The 19,264-nt window shown below is 40.3% G+C and overlaps 1 protein-coding gene across 1 annotated transcript in view; it reads right to left on the bottom strand.

Annotated features, from left to right (window-relative positions):
- Positions 1-7,068: 7,068 nt before the first annotated feature.
- ZNF568 (zinc finger protein 568) overlaps positions 7,069-19,264 on the bottom strand; it is a 70,258-nt gene continuing 58,062 nt past the window's right edge. Inside the window, 3 exon segments of the mRNA XM_012190289.5 lie at positions 7,069-12,218; positions 12,221-12,538; positions 12,597-12,712. Of these exon segments, the coding sequence (XP_012045679.3) occupies positions 11,593-12,218; positions 12,221-12,538; positions 12,597-12,712 (1,060 nt within the window). The 3' untranslated portion in view covers positions 7,069-11,592.

A 19,264-nucleotide genomic window follows, 5' to 3' on the forward strand; every position in this document is an offset into this window, starting at 1 on the left:
TTATCTTCAAATTTCTTTTCATATTGATTTCCAACATAATTCCACAGTGATAGGAGAACAGACTCTATAAGATTTCAATACCTTTAGACCACAAAATTTTTGCACCTTGTTTTATGTCCCTGGATATATTCCAGTACCTCCTGGTTTATAGTCTATGGGAACTTGAATAGAATTTGTACCCTGCTGATGTGTAAAAATTGTATAAATCTTAATTATGTTGAATGGGTTCACAGTGCTTTTCAGGTTACTCTATGCGTCTACTTTTCTATGTATTCATTCTATTAATTTTTGAGAGCTTGGTATTGAATCCCCAAATAAAAATCTTAAATTTTTTAATGTATTTATTTTATTCATTTATTTTTGGCTGTGCTGGGTCTTCCTTGCTCTGCTGGCTTTTCTCTAGTTGCGGTGAGCAGGGGCTGCTCTTCATTGAGGTGCGTGGGCTCCCACTGCAGCAGCTTCTTTGTGTGGAGCACGGGCTCTAGGAGGCATGGGCTTCAGAAGTTGTGGTACACGGGCTTAGTTGCTCCACGGTATATGGGATATGACCAGGAATTATACCCATGTCTCCTGCCTTGGCAGGTGGATTCTTTACCACTGAGCCACCAGGGAAGTCCTCCAACTAAAAGTCTTAATTTATCTGCTTAAAAAAATAATTGTAATATAGAGTGGAACATAATATATGTGACTTTGTTCTGTATTTTCCAAGTCTCCTATAAATGTGTTATACTTTGGTAATTTAAAAAAGAAACACAAAAAAATTTTTTTAAAGATCAGTGACTTATCAAGTTGACATGAAGTAATTAAACTATTTCTCAGATATACTATAGTCTGGCATTTCCCAAGGGAAGAAAGCAGATTTTATCTGTTTAAGACACTATCAAAGAATTCTGAATTTGACAATAAAGAGCCTATAATTTCAAAAAATAAATAATCCAAAAGTTTGACATTTTAGTTCAAATGAAAGGTGAGGTTATGTTTTGTACTGTCTGCTGTTGGAAACTATGTTTGACTTAAAACATTGCAATACCTTATTTTAACGTTTTATTTTTAATTTTACTGGTGTATAGTTGATTTACAATGTTGTGTTAGTCTCAAGTGTACAGCAAAATGATTCAGTTATATGTACACATACATTCATTCTTTTTCAGATTTTTCACCCATGTTGGTTATTATAGAATATTGAGTAGAGTTCTCTGTGGTATACAGTAGGCCCTTGTTGGTTATATATTTTAGATATAGGAGTGTGTATGTTAATCCCAGGCTCCTAATTTATCCCCCTCCCCCCCCATGTTTTCCCACTGGTAATCATAAATTTGTTTTTGGAAAAAAACTGAATGAGTCATATCAGGGACAGTCCCGAGTTCAGTAGAGAATAAGTTGTAGTCATTCACTTTTTTCCATTTTTATTGAGATAAAATTCATTGCAGCTTTGGATAAGTTTAAGTATACAGCATAATGATCTGACTTACATCTATAATGAAATGATTATAACAGTAAGTTTAGTGAGCATGCATCTCATATAGATACAAAAAGAAACAATTAAAGAGTATTTCTGTATTGGGCAGAGCCAGGTCTCAGCTGTGGCACTTTGATTGTTTTGCAACATGCCAGTTCTTTAGTCGCTGTACTTGGGATCTAGTTCCATCTCCAGGGATGGAACCCAGGGTGAGTACAGAATCTTAGCCACTGAAGCACCAGGGAAGTACTCAGAAAAAAATTTTTTTCCTTGTAATGAAAAAGAACTCCTACTATTTACTCCTCTAACAATTTTCATATATAATATACAGTAGTGTTAATGATATTTATCATATTGTATATCATATCCTTACTAGTTATTTATCTTATGACTGGAGTTTCCTAAGATAGCTGGAATTATCTTATGAAGTTTCTACCTTTTGACTACCTTCATCCAAGTGCCCCTCTCCCTACCTCCTGCCCGACCTGTGATAACCACAAATCAGATCTATTTCCATGAATATGTTTGGTTTTTTGTTTTGTTTTGTTTTTGAAGTATAGTTGTCCTACAACACTGTTTGTTCCTTTGTTTGTTTGTTTTTAATTATTTTTATTTATTTTTTGGCCTTGCTGCGTGGCATGTGGGATCTTATTTCCCTGACCAGGGATTGAACCTGCATCCCCTGCATTGGAAGCACAGAGTCTTAACCATTTGACTGCCAGGGAAGTCCCTGTTTGTTCCTGTTATACAACATAATTATCTGATATATCTATATATTTCAAAATGATCACCATGATAAGTCTAGCTATGATATGTCACCACACAAAGATACTACATAGTTATTGACTATATTTCCCGCAATATATATTTCATGCCTGTGACTCACTTACTTTGCACCTGAAAGTTTGTGCCTCTTCCTCTCCCTCACCTATTTCTGAACTCCTCCCATCCCTTCCCCTCTGGCAACCACCTGTTTCTTCTCTGCATCTATAAATTTGTCTCTGTTTGATTATGCCAATTCTTCAGTTTTGCTTTTTAGGTTCCACATGTAAGTGAAATCATAGAGTATTCGTCTTTCTCTGTCAGACTTATTTCACTCAGCATAGTACCATCTAGATCTATCCATGTTGTTGCAAATGGCAAATTTGCATTCTTTTGAGTAATATTCCATTATATATAAATTACCACATCTTTATCCATTCATCTGTTGATGATACTTCCATGTCTTGGCTATTATAGATAATGCTGCAATGAACATTGCGGGGGGTGGGGGGTGGGGTGCATGTATCTTTTCAAACTAGGTTTTTCATTTTCTTCAGATATGTACTCAGGAGTGGATTTGCTGGGTCATATGGTAGTTCTGATTTTAATTTTTTTCAGGAATCTCCATATGGTTTTCCAGAATGGCTGCACCAATTTACAGTCCCACCAATAGGGTTCCCTTTTCTTGACATTCTTGCTAACACTTGTTATTTGTTGTCGTATATATATTTATTTATTTGGCTGCATCAGGTATTAGTTGCAGCACACAGGATCTCCCATTGCGGCCCCCAGACTCTCCAGTTGGGGCATGCAGGCTCCAGTAGCTGCAGCACATGGGCTCTCTAATTGTGGCCCCTGGGCTCCAGAGGGTGTGGCTCAGTTGGGACATGCAGGGTGGGATTTTAGTTCCCCAGCTGGAGATTGAACCTGCATTCTCTGCGTTGCAAGATGGATTCTTAACCACTGGACCACCAGGGAAGTCCCAAAAGCATTCTGACAGGCCTGCGTATAGTCAGGTCATTCAGGATGGCTGTTCTCTTGCTTTGTGCAGCCCCTACTTTACCAGTCCCTTCTTCACCTGCACCTTGCTCACATGAATGTGCTTAACCTGCGCCCCCGCTAGCAATTGTTCTAATCCTCAGGCCAGAATGGTTCCAGCTGCTAGTTTATAAAAGGGAAATATCTGCCCTTGTGATGGTTGCTAATTTGAGAGGCTGTGAGGGACATTCCCCAGCTGCTGGTTCCCTTGGTAACTGATGCCAGTCTGATGTCAATTCCCCCTGTAAATGGCAGCCTCCTCTCCCCTGTGTAGTAGGGTCAGCTGCTGTGTTCTGATGCACACAGTGGGCATGTCACTCCAGGGCCTTACTTCAGGTCTGTAAGATCCTCTTGTCCAATAAACCACTGATGTCTCTGTCGCTGTCTCTGGGCTCATTGGTCAGTCTCCAGGCTGGGCATCTACAAGGCTTGCAATTCAGCCAGCCAAGAGGCTGAGGAAACTCCACTGATCACCAAGAGTTCAGGATATAAAGAAGGAGAATAGAAAGGTGTGTGTGTGGGGGGGAGGGGCGTTGGCTTGCCCCAAGGCTGAGGCAGGGGCAGCAGGTTGGAGGCATGGGCTGTTGTGCTCTGGGCTCTCTCCTTGCCCCTCCTTGGCAGGTAGAAGAGGCCAAAGTGGTGCTGGGTATGCTCCCCTTTCTCTCCCTCCAGCCACCTCTCCTGGCCCCCTTGTGCTGCGGTTTCTGTGACACAGGACTGAACCCACCTGGTTATAGCTTATTGATGGCAGAATATTCAGTCTCAGCAGAAAAATGCCAAAAAGCAAGTTGGACATAAGAAACAAGGACTTGATGAAAAGGCTGCTGCATTAATATTCTATTTAATACTATGAATATATATTAATAAATATATTAACATATACCTGCACTGTCTGTAGGACACACTTTCCAGATCCTAAGACCTTTAAACAGGGGATTCAGTGGGAAAGAATTCACCTGCCAATGCAGGTGATGCAGGAGACGTGGGTTTGATCCCTGGGTTGGGAAGATCTGGAGCAGGAAATGGCAACCCACTCCAGTATTCTTGCCTAGAGAATTCTATGGACAGAGGAGCCTGGCGGGCTACAGTCCATAGAGTCGCAAAAGAGTTGGACACAACTGAGAGACTGGGCATGCATGTACAAGACCTTTAAGCAGTGCTTTGAGAGCAAATATCCTAACTCCTCTTCCTCTAGACTTAGCTGATGTTCAGGCATAAAGTTGTTTACAGGTGAATTCATGACACCTCTGACTCTTCTACTGTCTCACACCTTAGTTAACACATCTGTAGCTGCTTTTCTAATAAACTATTGATCAGCAAAAATAAAGGGGCTACAGAAACACTTTTTTCTTACTCTACTCATATTTTAATTTACACTATTTTTTTTTTTAACTTTATTTTGCATTGGGGTATAGCCACTTAAGAATGTTGTGATAGCTTCAGGTGAACAGCGAAGGGACTCGGGAATACATATACAGAAACACTCATATGTTGCTTCCTTTTGGACTTCACGCAAAGACAATTCTATGTAAATGTACAGTTGACTCTGATTTGGAAATCTGAAATTCACTCCATCCTTGTTATAACATTTTTTTTTACAGTTGTCATTATGTTGATGTTTTATATTGTGTAAAATAACTCATTTAATAAAGTATTGCTTTGATTTTTTAAAGAAAGTTAAATTGTGAGGGTAATCCCCAGGTGGCTGTTCACTAGCATGTGGGGCCCTGGGGAAGTTGACTACCGGGAGAGATGTCTTTCTCTTCCATTGTATCAATGATATTCCAGTAGCTGCAGTCTTCTTCCAGTAGCTGCCCATGCTTGTGGCTTACCTGACTGCACATGGATGACAATGAACACAGACAAAACACAAGAACCTGTATTATCTACAAAGACAAGCATGCCTTTGACTCCTCACCCCTAAACAATTACAGACAGAGGGTTTAGGGATATAACCTCAAGGATAGGCTTGTGAATTGGACGTAGCCAGTTACCTGGAAGGGTTTGGTTGGGGCCTAGGAAAATGCAAAATATTAGTAACCTTAGGTCTCTGGTCCCAGCTAGGGAAGGGGCAGAGCAACGATATAGTGAGTTAGAGAAACCTCCATATGCAGTCCACAGTGTGTTACAACAGGTGGAAGACATTACAAAAGGCCTACCAGAACTGTGTAGCAGTGTCAACAACCACCATTATTTGGGGTCTAGAACGGCTGTGTGCAACATATAGGACCCTCCCTCACCACAGACATCAATAGCAACCAAGGAATCCACTTCACCAGGCATGCTGTTCAGAAATGGGCTGATAAAAAATGACATTCGTTGGCATTTCCACCTACCTTACCATGCCATTGCTGCTGGGCTCATGGAAAGGATAAAGGGACTCCTTAACAATTGAGATGGAAGCCCATGCTCTCAACGTGTGAACCAGAAACTAACTCAAGCCCTACGAACTAGAACGTCAACATCCCAGGAACAATCATCACTGAGCCCAAGCCATTTGAACCCTAAGACAACTAGTCAACACAATCTGAAATCAATTGTTGCTCACCAAGAGAGTAGAAACTATTGATCAGGACACTAACTCACTTTTGCCCTTACCACTGGATCTACCCCCAGGGGAACATGTTATAAAATGGCCCTGGGACTGGCAGGTAAGGCCTGGGTGGTTAGGGTTTGCCATCTTGTGGGGGATAGGATTAGAAAGGAACTGAATGGGACTTCCCTGGTGGTCCAGTGGCTAAGACTCCATGCTCCCAATGCCAGGGTTCAATCCCTGGTCAGGGAACTAGATCCCGTACGCCACAACTAGGACCTGACACAGTCAAGTATTTTTTAAAAGAGAAGAAAGGGACTGACAGATTTTACCTGTCTCCTGCCGGCCCACCTAAAGCTATTAAAGTAATTACCCAGGAGAATGCACTATCTTACTGGAGACTGCATCATCTTATTAAACTTGTGGTTCGTTGGTACACGGCCTGTATTGGGCACTGACAATGGGGCTGAGGGTGGACTAGTGGAATGGTAATGCAAGGCTGGACAAAAACCACAGGCAGGGGTGGTGTTACCTCACAATGTATGTTCTTTCTGCTGGATTTTGCTTAACGGTCAAAATCTTCCCTGGGTGATGCCTGTTAAATGCCTTACACTTTATCCCTAGTCTGAGGGGAGGGTGTTTGTGGACTGGGCAGCAATGGTGGCCTCACTGTGAAGTAAAATTGACTGCTGGCTCTACAGCCAGATGCATCCACCTCTGGACTTCTGTGACAAATTGACCCTATAAGCATCTGGCTACAAAGTTTGCGTGCCTCATGGACTCTTGAGACCCTAACTGCTGTTGTTATCACAGAAAAAAAGTGAAAGTGTTAGTTGCTCAGTCATGTCTGATTCTTTGTGACCCCATGGGCTGTAGCCTGCCAGGCTCCTCTGTCCATGGAACTCTCCCGGCAAGAATACTGCAGTGGATAGCCATTCCTTTCTCCAGGGGATCTTCCTGACCCAGAGATCAAACCCAGGTCCCCCACCTTGCAGGCAGATTTTTTACCATCTGAGCTATGAGCAAAATATCAGAATTATTTTTTATTGAGGTATAGTTGATTTACAATGTTTATTACTGCTGTACAGCAGTGATTCATACGTTTCATATTCTTTTCCATTATGGTTTATCACAGGATATTGAATATCCTGTGCTACACAGTAGGACCTTGTTGTTTATCCATTCTGTATATACCAGTTTGTATCCGCTGATCCCAAACTCCCAATCCAACCCACTCTCACCTCTCTCCCACTGGGCAACCACCAGTCTACAATCATTTCTTAACATTCATTACAACTTTTATTATAACTCAAAAAATATCAGAAATTGTAGAGAAAGTATAGATAAATTTTAGTAATCACTTCCCTCTTTTAAAAAATGCTTGAATTTTTGTTGTACATTGTACACTGGCTGTTTAGTTATGACGGATTTAATTTGTTGCATAATATATGTGTACATTAAAGTATGTATTTCTGAAGCATGGGCAAAGGTGGAATCTGATGGATGGTGATTATTCCAAAATCTGTGAATGTCTACAGATACACAATTAATGGACAGCCTCATAGCAATTGAGTATCATTTGCTGTTAACAGTTTACTATTTTTGGTGAATAAGTTAAGTGTCTAGTTTTCAATGTGCAAACACTACATTTACACATTACAGTTTCTACAAACTGACAGTCAGGTCATGAACCATTTTATTTCAGATTAAAAACAACAACAACACTCTGTTTTCTTTTAATGGGCTGCTAGATTTGACTTGCTATTTTAATTGGAACATTTATATACCATGAGTACATTGGATTATTTTTATAGCCGATTGGACTTGGATGCTGTCCTTTTCCAAATTTGGTACAGGGGTTATGCTAGCCTCATAGCTGATACTCTTTATAAAATCTTGAAGAGTTAGATTTTATCTGTAAGTTACTCTAGTACTAGAGGAATAAAATGTAGCGCTTTCATCAGTTTTTTTCCTTGGTTCTTACTATATTCAGGAAAATACGACTTTTCCTGGATTTCAGACATACTATAAAAAACCTGAATATATGCATACACTGTAACAGGCTGAATGTAAACAATCTTGTCAAAGTTGTATACATATACATATGTTTAAGAAAATACTTAGGAAAATGCTTTTCCCATAATTTCACATATACTATAAAAAACTAAGTGTAAACATTTTCTGAACATTTATCTGAAGCATTCTGAATATTTGAATATCTGAAAAAGGTCTGAAATCAGTCCTGAATATTCCTTGGAAGGACTGATACTAAAACTCCAATACTTTGGCCACCTGATGCAGAGAACTGACTCATTGGAAAAGACCCTGATGCTGGGAAAGATTGAGGGCAGGAGAAGGGGATGACAGAGGATGAGATGACAGAGGTTGGATGGCATCACCAACTCGATGGACATGAGTTTGAGCAAGCTGTGGGACTTGGTGATGGTGGACAGGGAAGCCTGGTATGCTGCAGTCCATGGGGTTGCAAAGAGGTGGACACGATGAGGGAGCGACTGAACTGAAACTTTTTTACTAATTAAAGTTGAATAAACGTGTATGTATATACACTATATGTGAAAATACTTTTCCCAGGACTCAGATGTACAAAGTTGAATATAAATGTTTAACAGAGAGGCATGGAATTTATTTCACATACAACCAAGCATAGAGCAGTTCTGAATTGTTTCATCAGCTCTACAGTGTCAAACACACAAGCAACTCTATCGCCTGTGCCAGTCTCAGCCTCTCGCATTCTCTGGTTTTAAAGCGGCCACAATCCCAGATATCACACAGAGATGTGTCCGGTATAAGGGAAGGCCATTTCCTCCTATTTTGTAAGTAAGGAATATTTAACTGAAGCTCACTTGGAGTCTTTTGCTTAGACCTTCGGTGGTCAGCACTGCTACCCGTATGTGTACTGTACTGTGCTAAGTCACTTCAGTCCTGTCTCTTTGCAACCCCATGGATTGTACCCAGTCAAGCTCTTCTGTCCATGGGATTCTCCAGGCAAGAATACTGGAGTGGGTTGCCATGCCCTACCCCAGGGGATCTTCAGGCAGGTTCTTTACCACTAGCACCACCTGGGAAGCCCATTACACATAACCTCAGTTGCAATTAGGAGCGCAAGCGTCTGGCATTTAGATTTAGGTGGGCAGCAGGCATCTAGAAAAGGGAGACTGGTTAATACCAGTGGATAGGCAACCAACATGTCTGCCAAAATACTGCCCTATTTCTTGATCTCTTTAATTGCTTCTTTTTTGGTGTGAACCATTTAAAAATTCTATTAAATTTGCTACAATACTGCTTCTGTTTTATGTTTTGATTTTTTGGCCATGAGGCCTGTGGGATCTTAACTCACCAACCAGGGATTGGACTGGCATCCTCTGTGTTGGATGGCTGTCTCAACCACTGGACCACCAGGTGAAGTCCCTTTGATCTCCTTCATTTCTGCAATTACACATACTTTCTCACTTATGATGCTTGAATTTTTTTCTGTCCAGGGTACAATTTCTTTCACTTCAGAAAGTTTTCAAGGTGTCTTTTGAGTTTTGCATTTATTTTGCTAGAGCACCTCAAGAGACTACAGCTGGATGCTTACTGAGCAAGTGAATGCACTCGCTCATTCCTCTGGTCAACAAACGCTTACTGAGAACCTCTTAGGAACTGGCAGTGGACTAAGTATTTATAATAAACTGAGAATGAATCCTGGCTTTTAATTGTCCCCATTTTCTATACATACATTAAAAGAAGTTAAATTCCGAGTAAAGCTTTGGTTGCATCCTACAAATTTTAACATTAAGTTGTCTGTCATTCATTTGCCGAATGATAATTTCATTTCCTTTTTAATGTGAAACTTATATAGCTATCTTAAATTTCCTTGTAGAGAAATGGATTTTGTCTGAGGCTTTATTTTCTAATTCACTAGAATAGAGGTCAGAGATTGTGGCATGTCTGTTTTTTGGAAGGTCTTAAAAATCATCTAAATCTCTCTGACCTTACAGTAGCTCACTTTTATTATATTGGAGTTCCTTACATTATGAATCCCCTGGTGGGGGAAAAAGGCAAGCTATGAAAAGCTTCAGTTTTAAAATTTTTCTCCAGGAGGAACTATCTAACATTCTAGAAAGAAAGATGATGTAAGATGTTCGTATAGTCACTGTACACTGTAAGGCCTTCCTCTTACAGGATTTCCAATACAAAACTAGGAAAACAAAAAAGTTAAGAATATACTGCAGCTCTCATTTAGCACATTTTCAATATGAGTCAGATAAGGGATACAATGTACACAATGCTAAGAAATATGATCCTAATATTACTAATTGGTTAAGTAATTAGCCCTGTAAGAAATGAGCAATAATGGGGAAATAAATGTTGGTTAAATCCTTTCCCACTCTGATTCGGTTCAGGTTAATTTTAGCAGATAGATGTTTCATCTATATGATATTTGTATTGTGACACTTGATTTCTCATAAAGGCTAATGACCCTTCATGTTCAGAAAAGTTAGAATGATTTCTGTGTCTAACATTTTCACTACCTTCCTAAGTCTGCCCACTTGGCTTATCTTCACGGAGTTTTTCACTTTTTCAACTGAACTCTGATGTCTAATAAATTTTGAAATACAGATACACCCCTCCCTATTCCTAACATTTATAAGATTTCTCATCAGTAATACATGTCAAGGGGTGGCGAAGATTTCTCATCAGTAATACATGTCAAGGGGCGGCGACTGAGAGCACCAAGCTGTGACGGCGCAGGAGGTCAGGGGCAGCAGCCGAGAGGAGCAACCCCGTGTCCAAGGAGCAGCGGCTGCGTGGGCACAGGAGGGCAGAGAGGAGTTACTCCACGTTCAAGGTCAGGAGGGGTGACCTCATCCAAGGTAAGGAGCAGCGGCTGTGCTTTGCTGGAGCAGCCGTCAAGAGATATCCCACATCCAAGGTAAGAGAAACCCCAATAAGACAGTAGCTGTTGTGAGTGGGCATCAGAGGGCAGACACACTGAAACCATAATCATAGAAAACTAGTCAATCTGATCACATGGACCGCAGCCTTGTCTAACTCAATGAAACTAAGCCATGCTGTGTGAGGCCACCCAAGATGGATGGGTCATGGTTGAGAGGTCTGACAGAATGTGGTCCACTGGAGAGGGCAATGGCAAACAACTTCACTATTCTTGCCTTGAGAACCCCATGAACAGTATGAAAAGGCAAAATGATAGGATACTGAAAGAGGAACTCCCCAGGTCGGTAAGTGCCCAATATGCTACTGGAGATCAGTGGAGAAATAACTCCAGAAAGAAGGGATGGAGCCAAAGCAAAAACAATACCCAGTTGTGGCACCGACTTGATGGACATGAGCTTGGGTAAACTCCAGGAGTTGGTGATGGACAGGGAAGCCTGGCATGCTGCGATTCATGGGGTTGCAAAGAATCAGACACAACTGAGCGACTGAACTGAACTGAATACATATCAAATTCTGGCCCTTAATTAAAGGCCTCATATCCACAGTATGAAGTGTGATATTAAGCTGTTGTCTTTAAATGCTTTCCCACATTCCTGACAATTACATAGGCTTTTGTTTTACTAGCACAAATTTCCAGATGTCAATTTTTATTTTTAGTTCTACCTGTTTATTGCTACCAGCCATCTCCCTCCAACCCCTCATGCGTGCTTGCTCTGGTCATGTGACACCATGGACTGCAGCCCACTAGGCTCTTCTGTCTGTAGAATTTTCCAGGAAAGAATACTGGAGTGGGTTGCCATTTCCTTCTCCCAGATGTCAAATTTTGAGGTTTCCCATGTCTTCACTCACTCCTCTGTCCTGCATGAATTCTTTGATGTTGACTAAGGTGTGAGCCACGAATAAAGGCCTTCCCACATTGCTCACATTCATAGGGTTTCTCACCAGTATGAATTTTCTGGTGTCGACTAAGCTCTGAGCCACGGCCAAAGGCCTTCCCACATTCCTTACACTCATAGGGTTTTTCACCACTATGATTTCTCTCGTGATGAGTAAGTTCTGATCGTCGAATAAAAGCCTTCCCACATTCCTTACATTTATGGGGTCTCTCACCAGTGTGAATTTTTTGATGCCGGATAAGTTCTGTGCTACAAGTAAAGGCCATTTCACATTCCTTGCATTTATAAGGTTTCTCACCCGTGTGAGCTCTCTGATGTCTGGTAAGTTCTGAGCCATGGCGAAAGGCTTTCCCACATTGCTTACACTTGTATGGTTTCTCCCCTGTATGAACACTCTGATGTCGGACAAGATGTGAATCGGAAATAAAACCTTTCCCACATTCCCTACATTTATGAGGTTTCTCGCCAGTATGAATTCTTTGATGTAGGTTCAGTTGTGAGGCACAACTGTACACCTTCCCACATTCCTTACATTCATAGCGTCTCTCACCAGTATGAATAATCTGATGAAGACTAAGTTGTCACAGCGAAAAGCTTTCCCCCAGTCCTTACACTTATGGGGTTTCTCACCAGTATGGATTCTCTGATGTCGAAGAAGGTGTGAGGGACGGGTAAAGGCTTTCCCACACTCCTTACATTCGTAGTATTTCTCATTGGTATGAATCCTCTGATGTAAATTCAGCTGTGAGGTAGATGGAAAGGCCTTTCCACATTCCATACACTTAAAGGGTTTCTCACCTATGTGAATCTTTTGGTGTTTACTAAGTTGTGAGGTAGAATGAAAGGCTTTCCCACATTCCTTACATTTATGAGGTTTCAGCAGTATTAATGCTCTGAGATTTCATCATCTGAGAGTCACGAATAAAGTCACCTTCCTTATTTTCATTACTTTTTTGGCTTTCATGAATTCTCTGATGTTTCATCAAGTCTGACCTACTATTAAAGGCTTTCTCACATTCTCCACATTTAGAGTCTTTCTCCTTATTATGACTTCTTTCATGTTGACTCTGGTGTGGTTGGAACCTAGAAGTCTTACATTCCTTGGATTCACAGGATTTTGTTCCAGTAGGAGCTGTCTGAGGTGCTCTAGGATCTGTGTGCTGAATGGAAGTGGATCTTTCTTCAAAAGTTATTATGGCTTGTCTGAAATGTTCTTCTGGTAGCCTCTCCAAGTGGCATCTGATTTCTCTGGTATTTCTGACTCTAGGACACTCAAGATTAGAGCTTACAAGTCTCTTTATTATCTCCAGTTGCAATGACTGAATTTCCTAACTGTCCTCCTTTAAAGATAAAGTCTTGGCTTCTCTTCTACATTCCCAGTCTGTAAGATAACAAAGAAAAGAGTATTTTCATGTTGCAGGAGAAAGGAAAGTTCCAAGGCAGAAACAACAAACTAAAAATAGTGAAAGTTTAAATTGCTCTTAACACTGCGTTATAATTTGGGAAAAAAAAAAAAAAAAGGGATGGGAGGGGAATAAGAATAGAGAAAACGAGAGCAGCTTATGAAGGAAGTGATTTTTTTAAATATTTATTTATTTGGCTGTGCCAGGTCTTAGTAGTAGCATGTGAACTCTTTAGTTGGGGCATGTGGGATCTAGTACCCTGACCAGTGATTGAACCCAGGCCCCCTGCATTGGAAGCACTGGAATCTTAGTCACTGCACCACCAGGGAAGCCCCAAGGAAAAGCCCACTTTTCACTTCTGGTGAGAATCAGCTGGGGAACTTGTTAAAAATACAATGTCCAGGACCTCCCAGGTGGTCTAGCAGTTAAGACTTAGCACTCCCAACCCAGGGGGTCTGGGTTAGATCCCTCACTGGGGAACTAGATCCCACATGCCACATCCAGCAGTTGGTAACTAAAGATTGAAGATCTTATGTGCCACAACTAAGATCCAGCATAGCCAAATAAATAAATTATAAATATTTTTTAAAAAATATGTAATGTCCAGGAATCAACCAACTAAATGAGAATCTAAAGGAGTAGGACATTATCTAACAGCAAGTCCTCTCATCTCTAGCCACAGGTTTTGATTACTTCTACTAGTATCTCTAGTAGTAATCACCTTGTCCAGAGCCATCCCTCACCAAGATTAACAAAACATTATCCTAGCATAGTATTTCCCTATGGAAATACTATGCAAGTGAAGTTGCTCAGTCGTGTCCGACTCTTTTGCGACCCCATGGACAGTAGCCTACCAGGCTCCTCCGTCCATGGGATTTTCCAGGCAATAGTACTGGAGTGGATTGCCATTTCCTTCTCCAGGGGATCTTCCCAAACCAGGGATTGAACCCGGGTCTCCCACATTGTAGACAGACACTTTACCGTCTGAGCCACTAGGGAAGTTTTATGGAAATACTATGCTCCCTATGGAAATATCCCATCCCCAACACAGTAGCCAGAGTGCTCTTATTAAAACAAGTTCGATCATGTCATTCTTCTGCTCAAAATCATCCAATGGATTTTCTTCTCACCCAGAGTAAAAGTCAAAATCCCTCAGTGACCAACAGGGCCTTTCCAGAACTTGTCCTGCACTACCTCTCTGACCTTACTGCCTTATCCCCTCCCATGAGCTGACTCTGTTCTAGCTCCCTGACCAACCAGATGTTCACATTTGCCAAGCACACCCTTCCTTCAGAATCTCTGCCTACAAATATCTTCCCTAAAATATCAACATGGCTCTTTCAATTACTTCATTCTGACCTCTATTTAGATGCCAACTTAAGAGACCACTCTCTACAAAACAGGACCTTCATCAATCTACTTACTGTACTTTTTTGCAGTGTACTTATCACATGTCATTTTATCTCTTCCCCCAATATTATGCTTGAAAGTTTTCATAACACAGAAGAATGAAAAGAACTAGACAGTGAACTCCCATAATCTCATCACCTAGATTCTATAATAAATGTTTGCATCTACTTGCCTTATTATACATCTATCTACCCCTCCAAACATCAAGTCACTTTGCAGACATCAGTATACTTCACCTCTAAACTCAACAGATTATATTTTAACTTGTTTACTTCTGTACTGGCTGTCCACCCTTCACTGTACCTGCACAAAGTAAATAATAGTTGTCTGCCAAATGTATGGCTATTGGTCTGTTTTTCTATCTCGCTCACTGATTTCTGAGGCAACTCAAAATGTGGGACTCACTGTTTAAATGCAGTGCCTTCCCCCTGCACCTAAAATACAAAATTCACTATCAGACCTGCAAAATTCTGCAGCATCTGGCCCCCGCTTCCCTCTTCAACTTAATTTTGAGGTACTGTCACCTTCACTCACCATGAGTTTACTATACTGGCCTCCATTCAACTTGTATGTCATGCCAATTACATTCTCATCTTTCAGGAAATGTTTTGGCTCCTTTGCATGCTCTCTGCTCCAGGATATCTGCCATGGCCAGCTTCTTTCATTCTAAACATCTTAATTTTCTACCCTATATCCTTTTCTTTGCCCTCATAATCTTTTTCTCACTTTTTATAATTATGTATTTGTTCATCAGTTTATCTATTGGTATAATTTCTCCCAAGGCTTCCCTGGAGGCTCAGTGGTAAGGAATCCACCTACTGGTTTGGGAAGATCCCACATGCCAAGGAGTGACTGAACCCGTGCACCACAACTTCTGCAAGAGAAGCCACTGCAATGAGAAGCCCACACATCACAAGTAGAGGGTAGAGTGGTAGTTGAAGCCCAGCTTGCCACAACTAGAGAAAGCCCATGCAGCAGTGAAGACCCAGCATAGTCAAGAATAAAAATAAATAAATAAAAATTATTAAAAAAAAAAAATCAGAACAAAATTGGACCCAAACTGTGGTGAAAATGGTTATCTCATGGAAAGGAGGAACGGAGGAAAGCAGAAAGGTACTTCCTTCCTGAAATCAGAGGGAATATGAGGAACAGTAGCAAGAAATTGGAAGACATGTGAAACATCAGTCTCACATTACACATTACTCTCTTCTCCAGATCTCAGGCTTTCATAACAACATCTCAGATGTGCTGCCTGCCTTCTCACAGGTCAGGAGAGTGACATCTGCCATGGCGTTTCCCAAGTGAGTCTCTATTACTCACCTGGGCACCATTCTTCTGTCTCCTTGCCCTTAACCATCCAGGGCTCCTTTCCCTGCTCCAATAAGGAGATCACACCTGGCTTAAAACTGGTGAATCCTGCTCAAGAAAGAAAAAAAGGATCAAGTTATGTTGTGGGTGTCCCAGAATTAAAATCAGTCCACGATTATCATGAAAGAGGAGTAAGAAAATTAAGGGTAAGAGGAAAGGGGGATGAAGATAAAGTTCAATGGAGCAGCTGATTTCTTTTTCTTTTTATTTCAGGTCCTGAATATTTATTTTTTAAGTTTGTTTTTCCTAGGCTGCACGAATTAATTATGTTATTAATTTATTTTTAATTGGAAGATAATTGCTTTACAATGTTGTGTTTTCTGCTGTACAACAACATGAATCAGTCAAATTATATACATATATCCCCTCTCTCTTGAGCCTCCCTGCTCTCCCCATACCACCCCACTAGGTTATCACAGAGCACCAGGATGAGGTCCCTGTGTTATATAGCAGCTTTCCACTAGTTATCTGTTTTACACATGATAATGTATATAGGAACAGCCAATTTCTAACTTCACAAGGGACAAAGCATTCTTTGGTAAGCACTTAGGAAGAATTATTAATTCAGCCAAGCACTTAGGAAGGACTCACAAAAAATTGGGATTCCCTTGTGGCTCAGCTGTTAAAGAATCTATTTGCAATGCGGGAGACCTGGGTTCAATTCCCGGGTTGGGAAGATCCCCTGAGAAGGGAAAGGCTACCCACTCCAGTATTCTGGCCTGGGGAATTCCATGGATATATAGTCCATGGGGTTGCAAAGAGTTGGACACAACTGAGTGACTTTCACTTCTTCACTTCACAAGAAATTTTTATAATAAATATAAAAATTTAAAACCAATTCTGAATTTTGGAGGACAAATCAACTTACCCAGTGAGATCAGGTTGTTATAATTCTCCAGCATCACATCTTGGTACAAATTCTTCTGAGCAGAGTGCAAGCATTCCCACTCTTTCTGAGAGAAGTAAATGACCACATCTTTAAACCTGAAATCCTGAAACCACGGATAAAAATACACAGAAATTAATCGGCCAAAATCGTTACAAGAAAATAAAAGAAAATTAAGAGAGCAATTCAATAGGAAAATGCTATTTGGAAAAAAAAGGACACGCTGGACCTTTCAAAATGGTAAGTCAACAACTCCATATCAAAAACAAACAGCTTAATCAAAAAATGGGCAAAAGAAAAAAAAAAATGGGCAAAAGACCTAAACAGACATTTCTTCAAAGAAGACATATAGATGCGCAAAAAGCACATGAAAAGATGCTTCAACATCATTAATTATTAGAGAAATGCAAATCAAAACTACAGTGAGGTATCACCTCACACTAGTAAGAATGGCCATCATTAAAAAGTCTATGAATAATAAATGCTGCAAAGGATGTGGAGAAAAAGGAACCTTCCTACACTATTGGTAGGAATGCAAACTGGTACAGCCACTTGGAAAACAGTTCGGAGGTTCCTTAAAAAACTAAAAACAGAGCTACCATATAATTCTGCAATCCCACTCCTGAGTATATGTTTGGAGAAAACCATAATTCAACAAGATACATATACCACAGTATTCACTGCAGCACTAAGACACTTAGCTATTCACTAATAGCTAAGACAAAGAAGCAACCTAAATGTCCATCAACAGATGAATGGATAAAGATGTGGTGTATTTATACAATGGAATATCACTCAGCCATAAAAAGGAATGAAACAAAGCCATTTGCATGTTTTGGACATCCATCCAACATGGATGGACCCAGAGATTATCATACTAAGTGAAGTAAGCCAGACAGAGAACAACAAATAAGATGTTATTGCTTATACGTGGAATCTAAAAAAAAAAAAAAATGATACAAATGAACTTATATACAAAACAGAAATAGACCCACAGACATAGAAAATAAACTTATGCTTACCAAAGGGGAAAGGTGGGAGGAGGGATAAATTAGAGGTTTGGGATTAATATACATATATACTACTATATAGGGCTTCCCTGGTGGCTCAGGCGGTAAAGAATCTGCCTGCAATGAGGGAGACCTAGGTTCGATCCCTGGGTTGGGAATATCTCTTGGAGAAGGGAATGGCAGCCCACTCCAGTATTCTTGCCTGGAGAATTCCATGGACAGAGGATCCTGGTGAGCTACAGTCCATGGGGTCACAAAGAGCTGGACACGACTAAGCTACTAACACACATACATACTACTTCTATATATAAAATATAACCAATAAGGATAGCACAGGGAACTATACACAACATTTTATAATAACTTTTAAGGAAAAGAATCTGAAAAGATACATATACGTATAACTGAATAACTTTGCTGTACACTTGAAACTAACAGCATTGTAAATTGACTGTACTTCAATTAGAAAAAAAAAACAAACATGGACAGTTCAGTGTGGAAACATGGGTGATCACAGTACACATTCTTGGTGTACACACCATTTGTTAAAAAAACTGAGATGTAGCTGATATATAATACTGTATGTTTCAGGCATATAACATGGTGATTCAAAAAATTTTTAATTATTTTCCATTTATAATTATTATAAAATATTGGTTACAGTACCTGTGTCATTCAAATCATTCTTAAACATTCCTGCAACTACAGATAAACCCTCTCTGGTATTATCCTTTTTCATTATCCAGCCAGGTCTGGGAATAAACAAAGTCTAGATAATCGGTGTTTCCCAATTAAATAAAACTGTACATGCAAGTACATAACGCATGCTATGTTCAGCACACAACACTGTGACCATCTCTTTGCATTTACCCATTTAAGAAATTTGTTTAAAAGTCTGAAACATTCAAAGGTACCTTTAAAAACCTCTCTCTCTGAAAATAGGATTTGAATATAGCTTATGTGATTTAATTATTTCGTAAAAACTCAGTGAAGTAAGCCAGAAAGAAAAACACCAATACAGTATACTAACATATATATATATATGGAATTTAGAAAGATGGTAATGATAACCCTGTATGCGAGACAGCAAAAGAGACACAGATGTTTAGAACGGACTTTTGGACTCTGAGGGAGAGGGAGAGGGTGGGATGATTTGGGAGAATGGCATTGAAACATGTATACTATCATATAAGAAATGGATCGCCAGTCTATGTTCGATACAGCATACAGGATGCTTGGGGCTGGTGCACGGGGATGATCCAGAGAGATGATATGGGGTGGGAGGTGGGAGGGGGTTCAGGATTGGGAACTCATGTACACTGAGACCCACAATGAGCAAACATTACACAAGTTCAAAATGGACCCACAGGTTCCGTGTGGACTATCACATAACTGCATACACAGAATCTATCATTTGTCCATCATATCCTCAGTCCCCCCAAAATATGAGCAAATACTAAGAATCCAAAAAATCAGTATCAATTACCTTCTTGTCTAATTGGAAAACCCTGGAAAAGAAATGGCAACACACTCCAGTATT

This window comes from Ovis aries, chromosome 14 (genome assembly GCF_016772045.2).
Source record: "Ovis aries strain OAR_USU_Benz2616 breed Rambouillet chromosome 14, ARS-UI_Ramb_v3.0, whole genome shotgun sequence".
Classification (NCBI taxonomy): domain Eukaryota; kingdom Metazoa; phylum Chordata; class Mammalia; order Artiodactyla; family Bovidae; genus Ovis; species Ovis aries.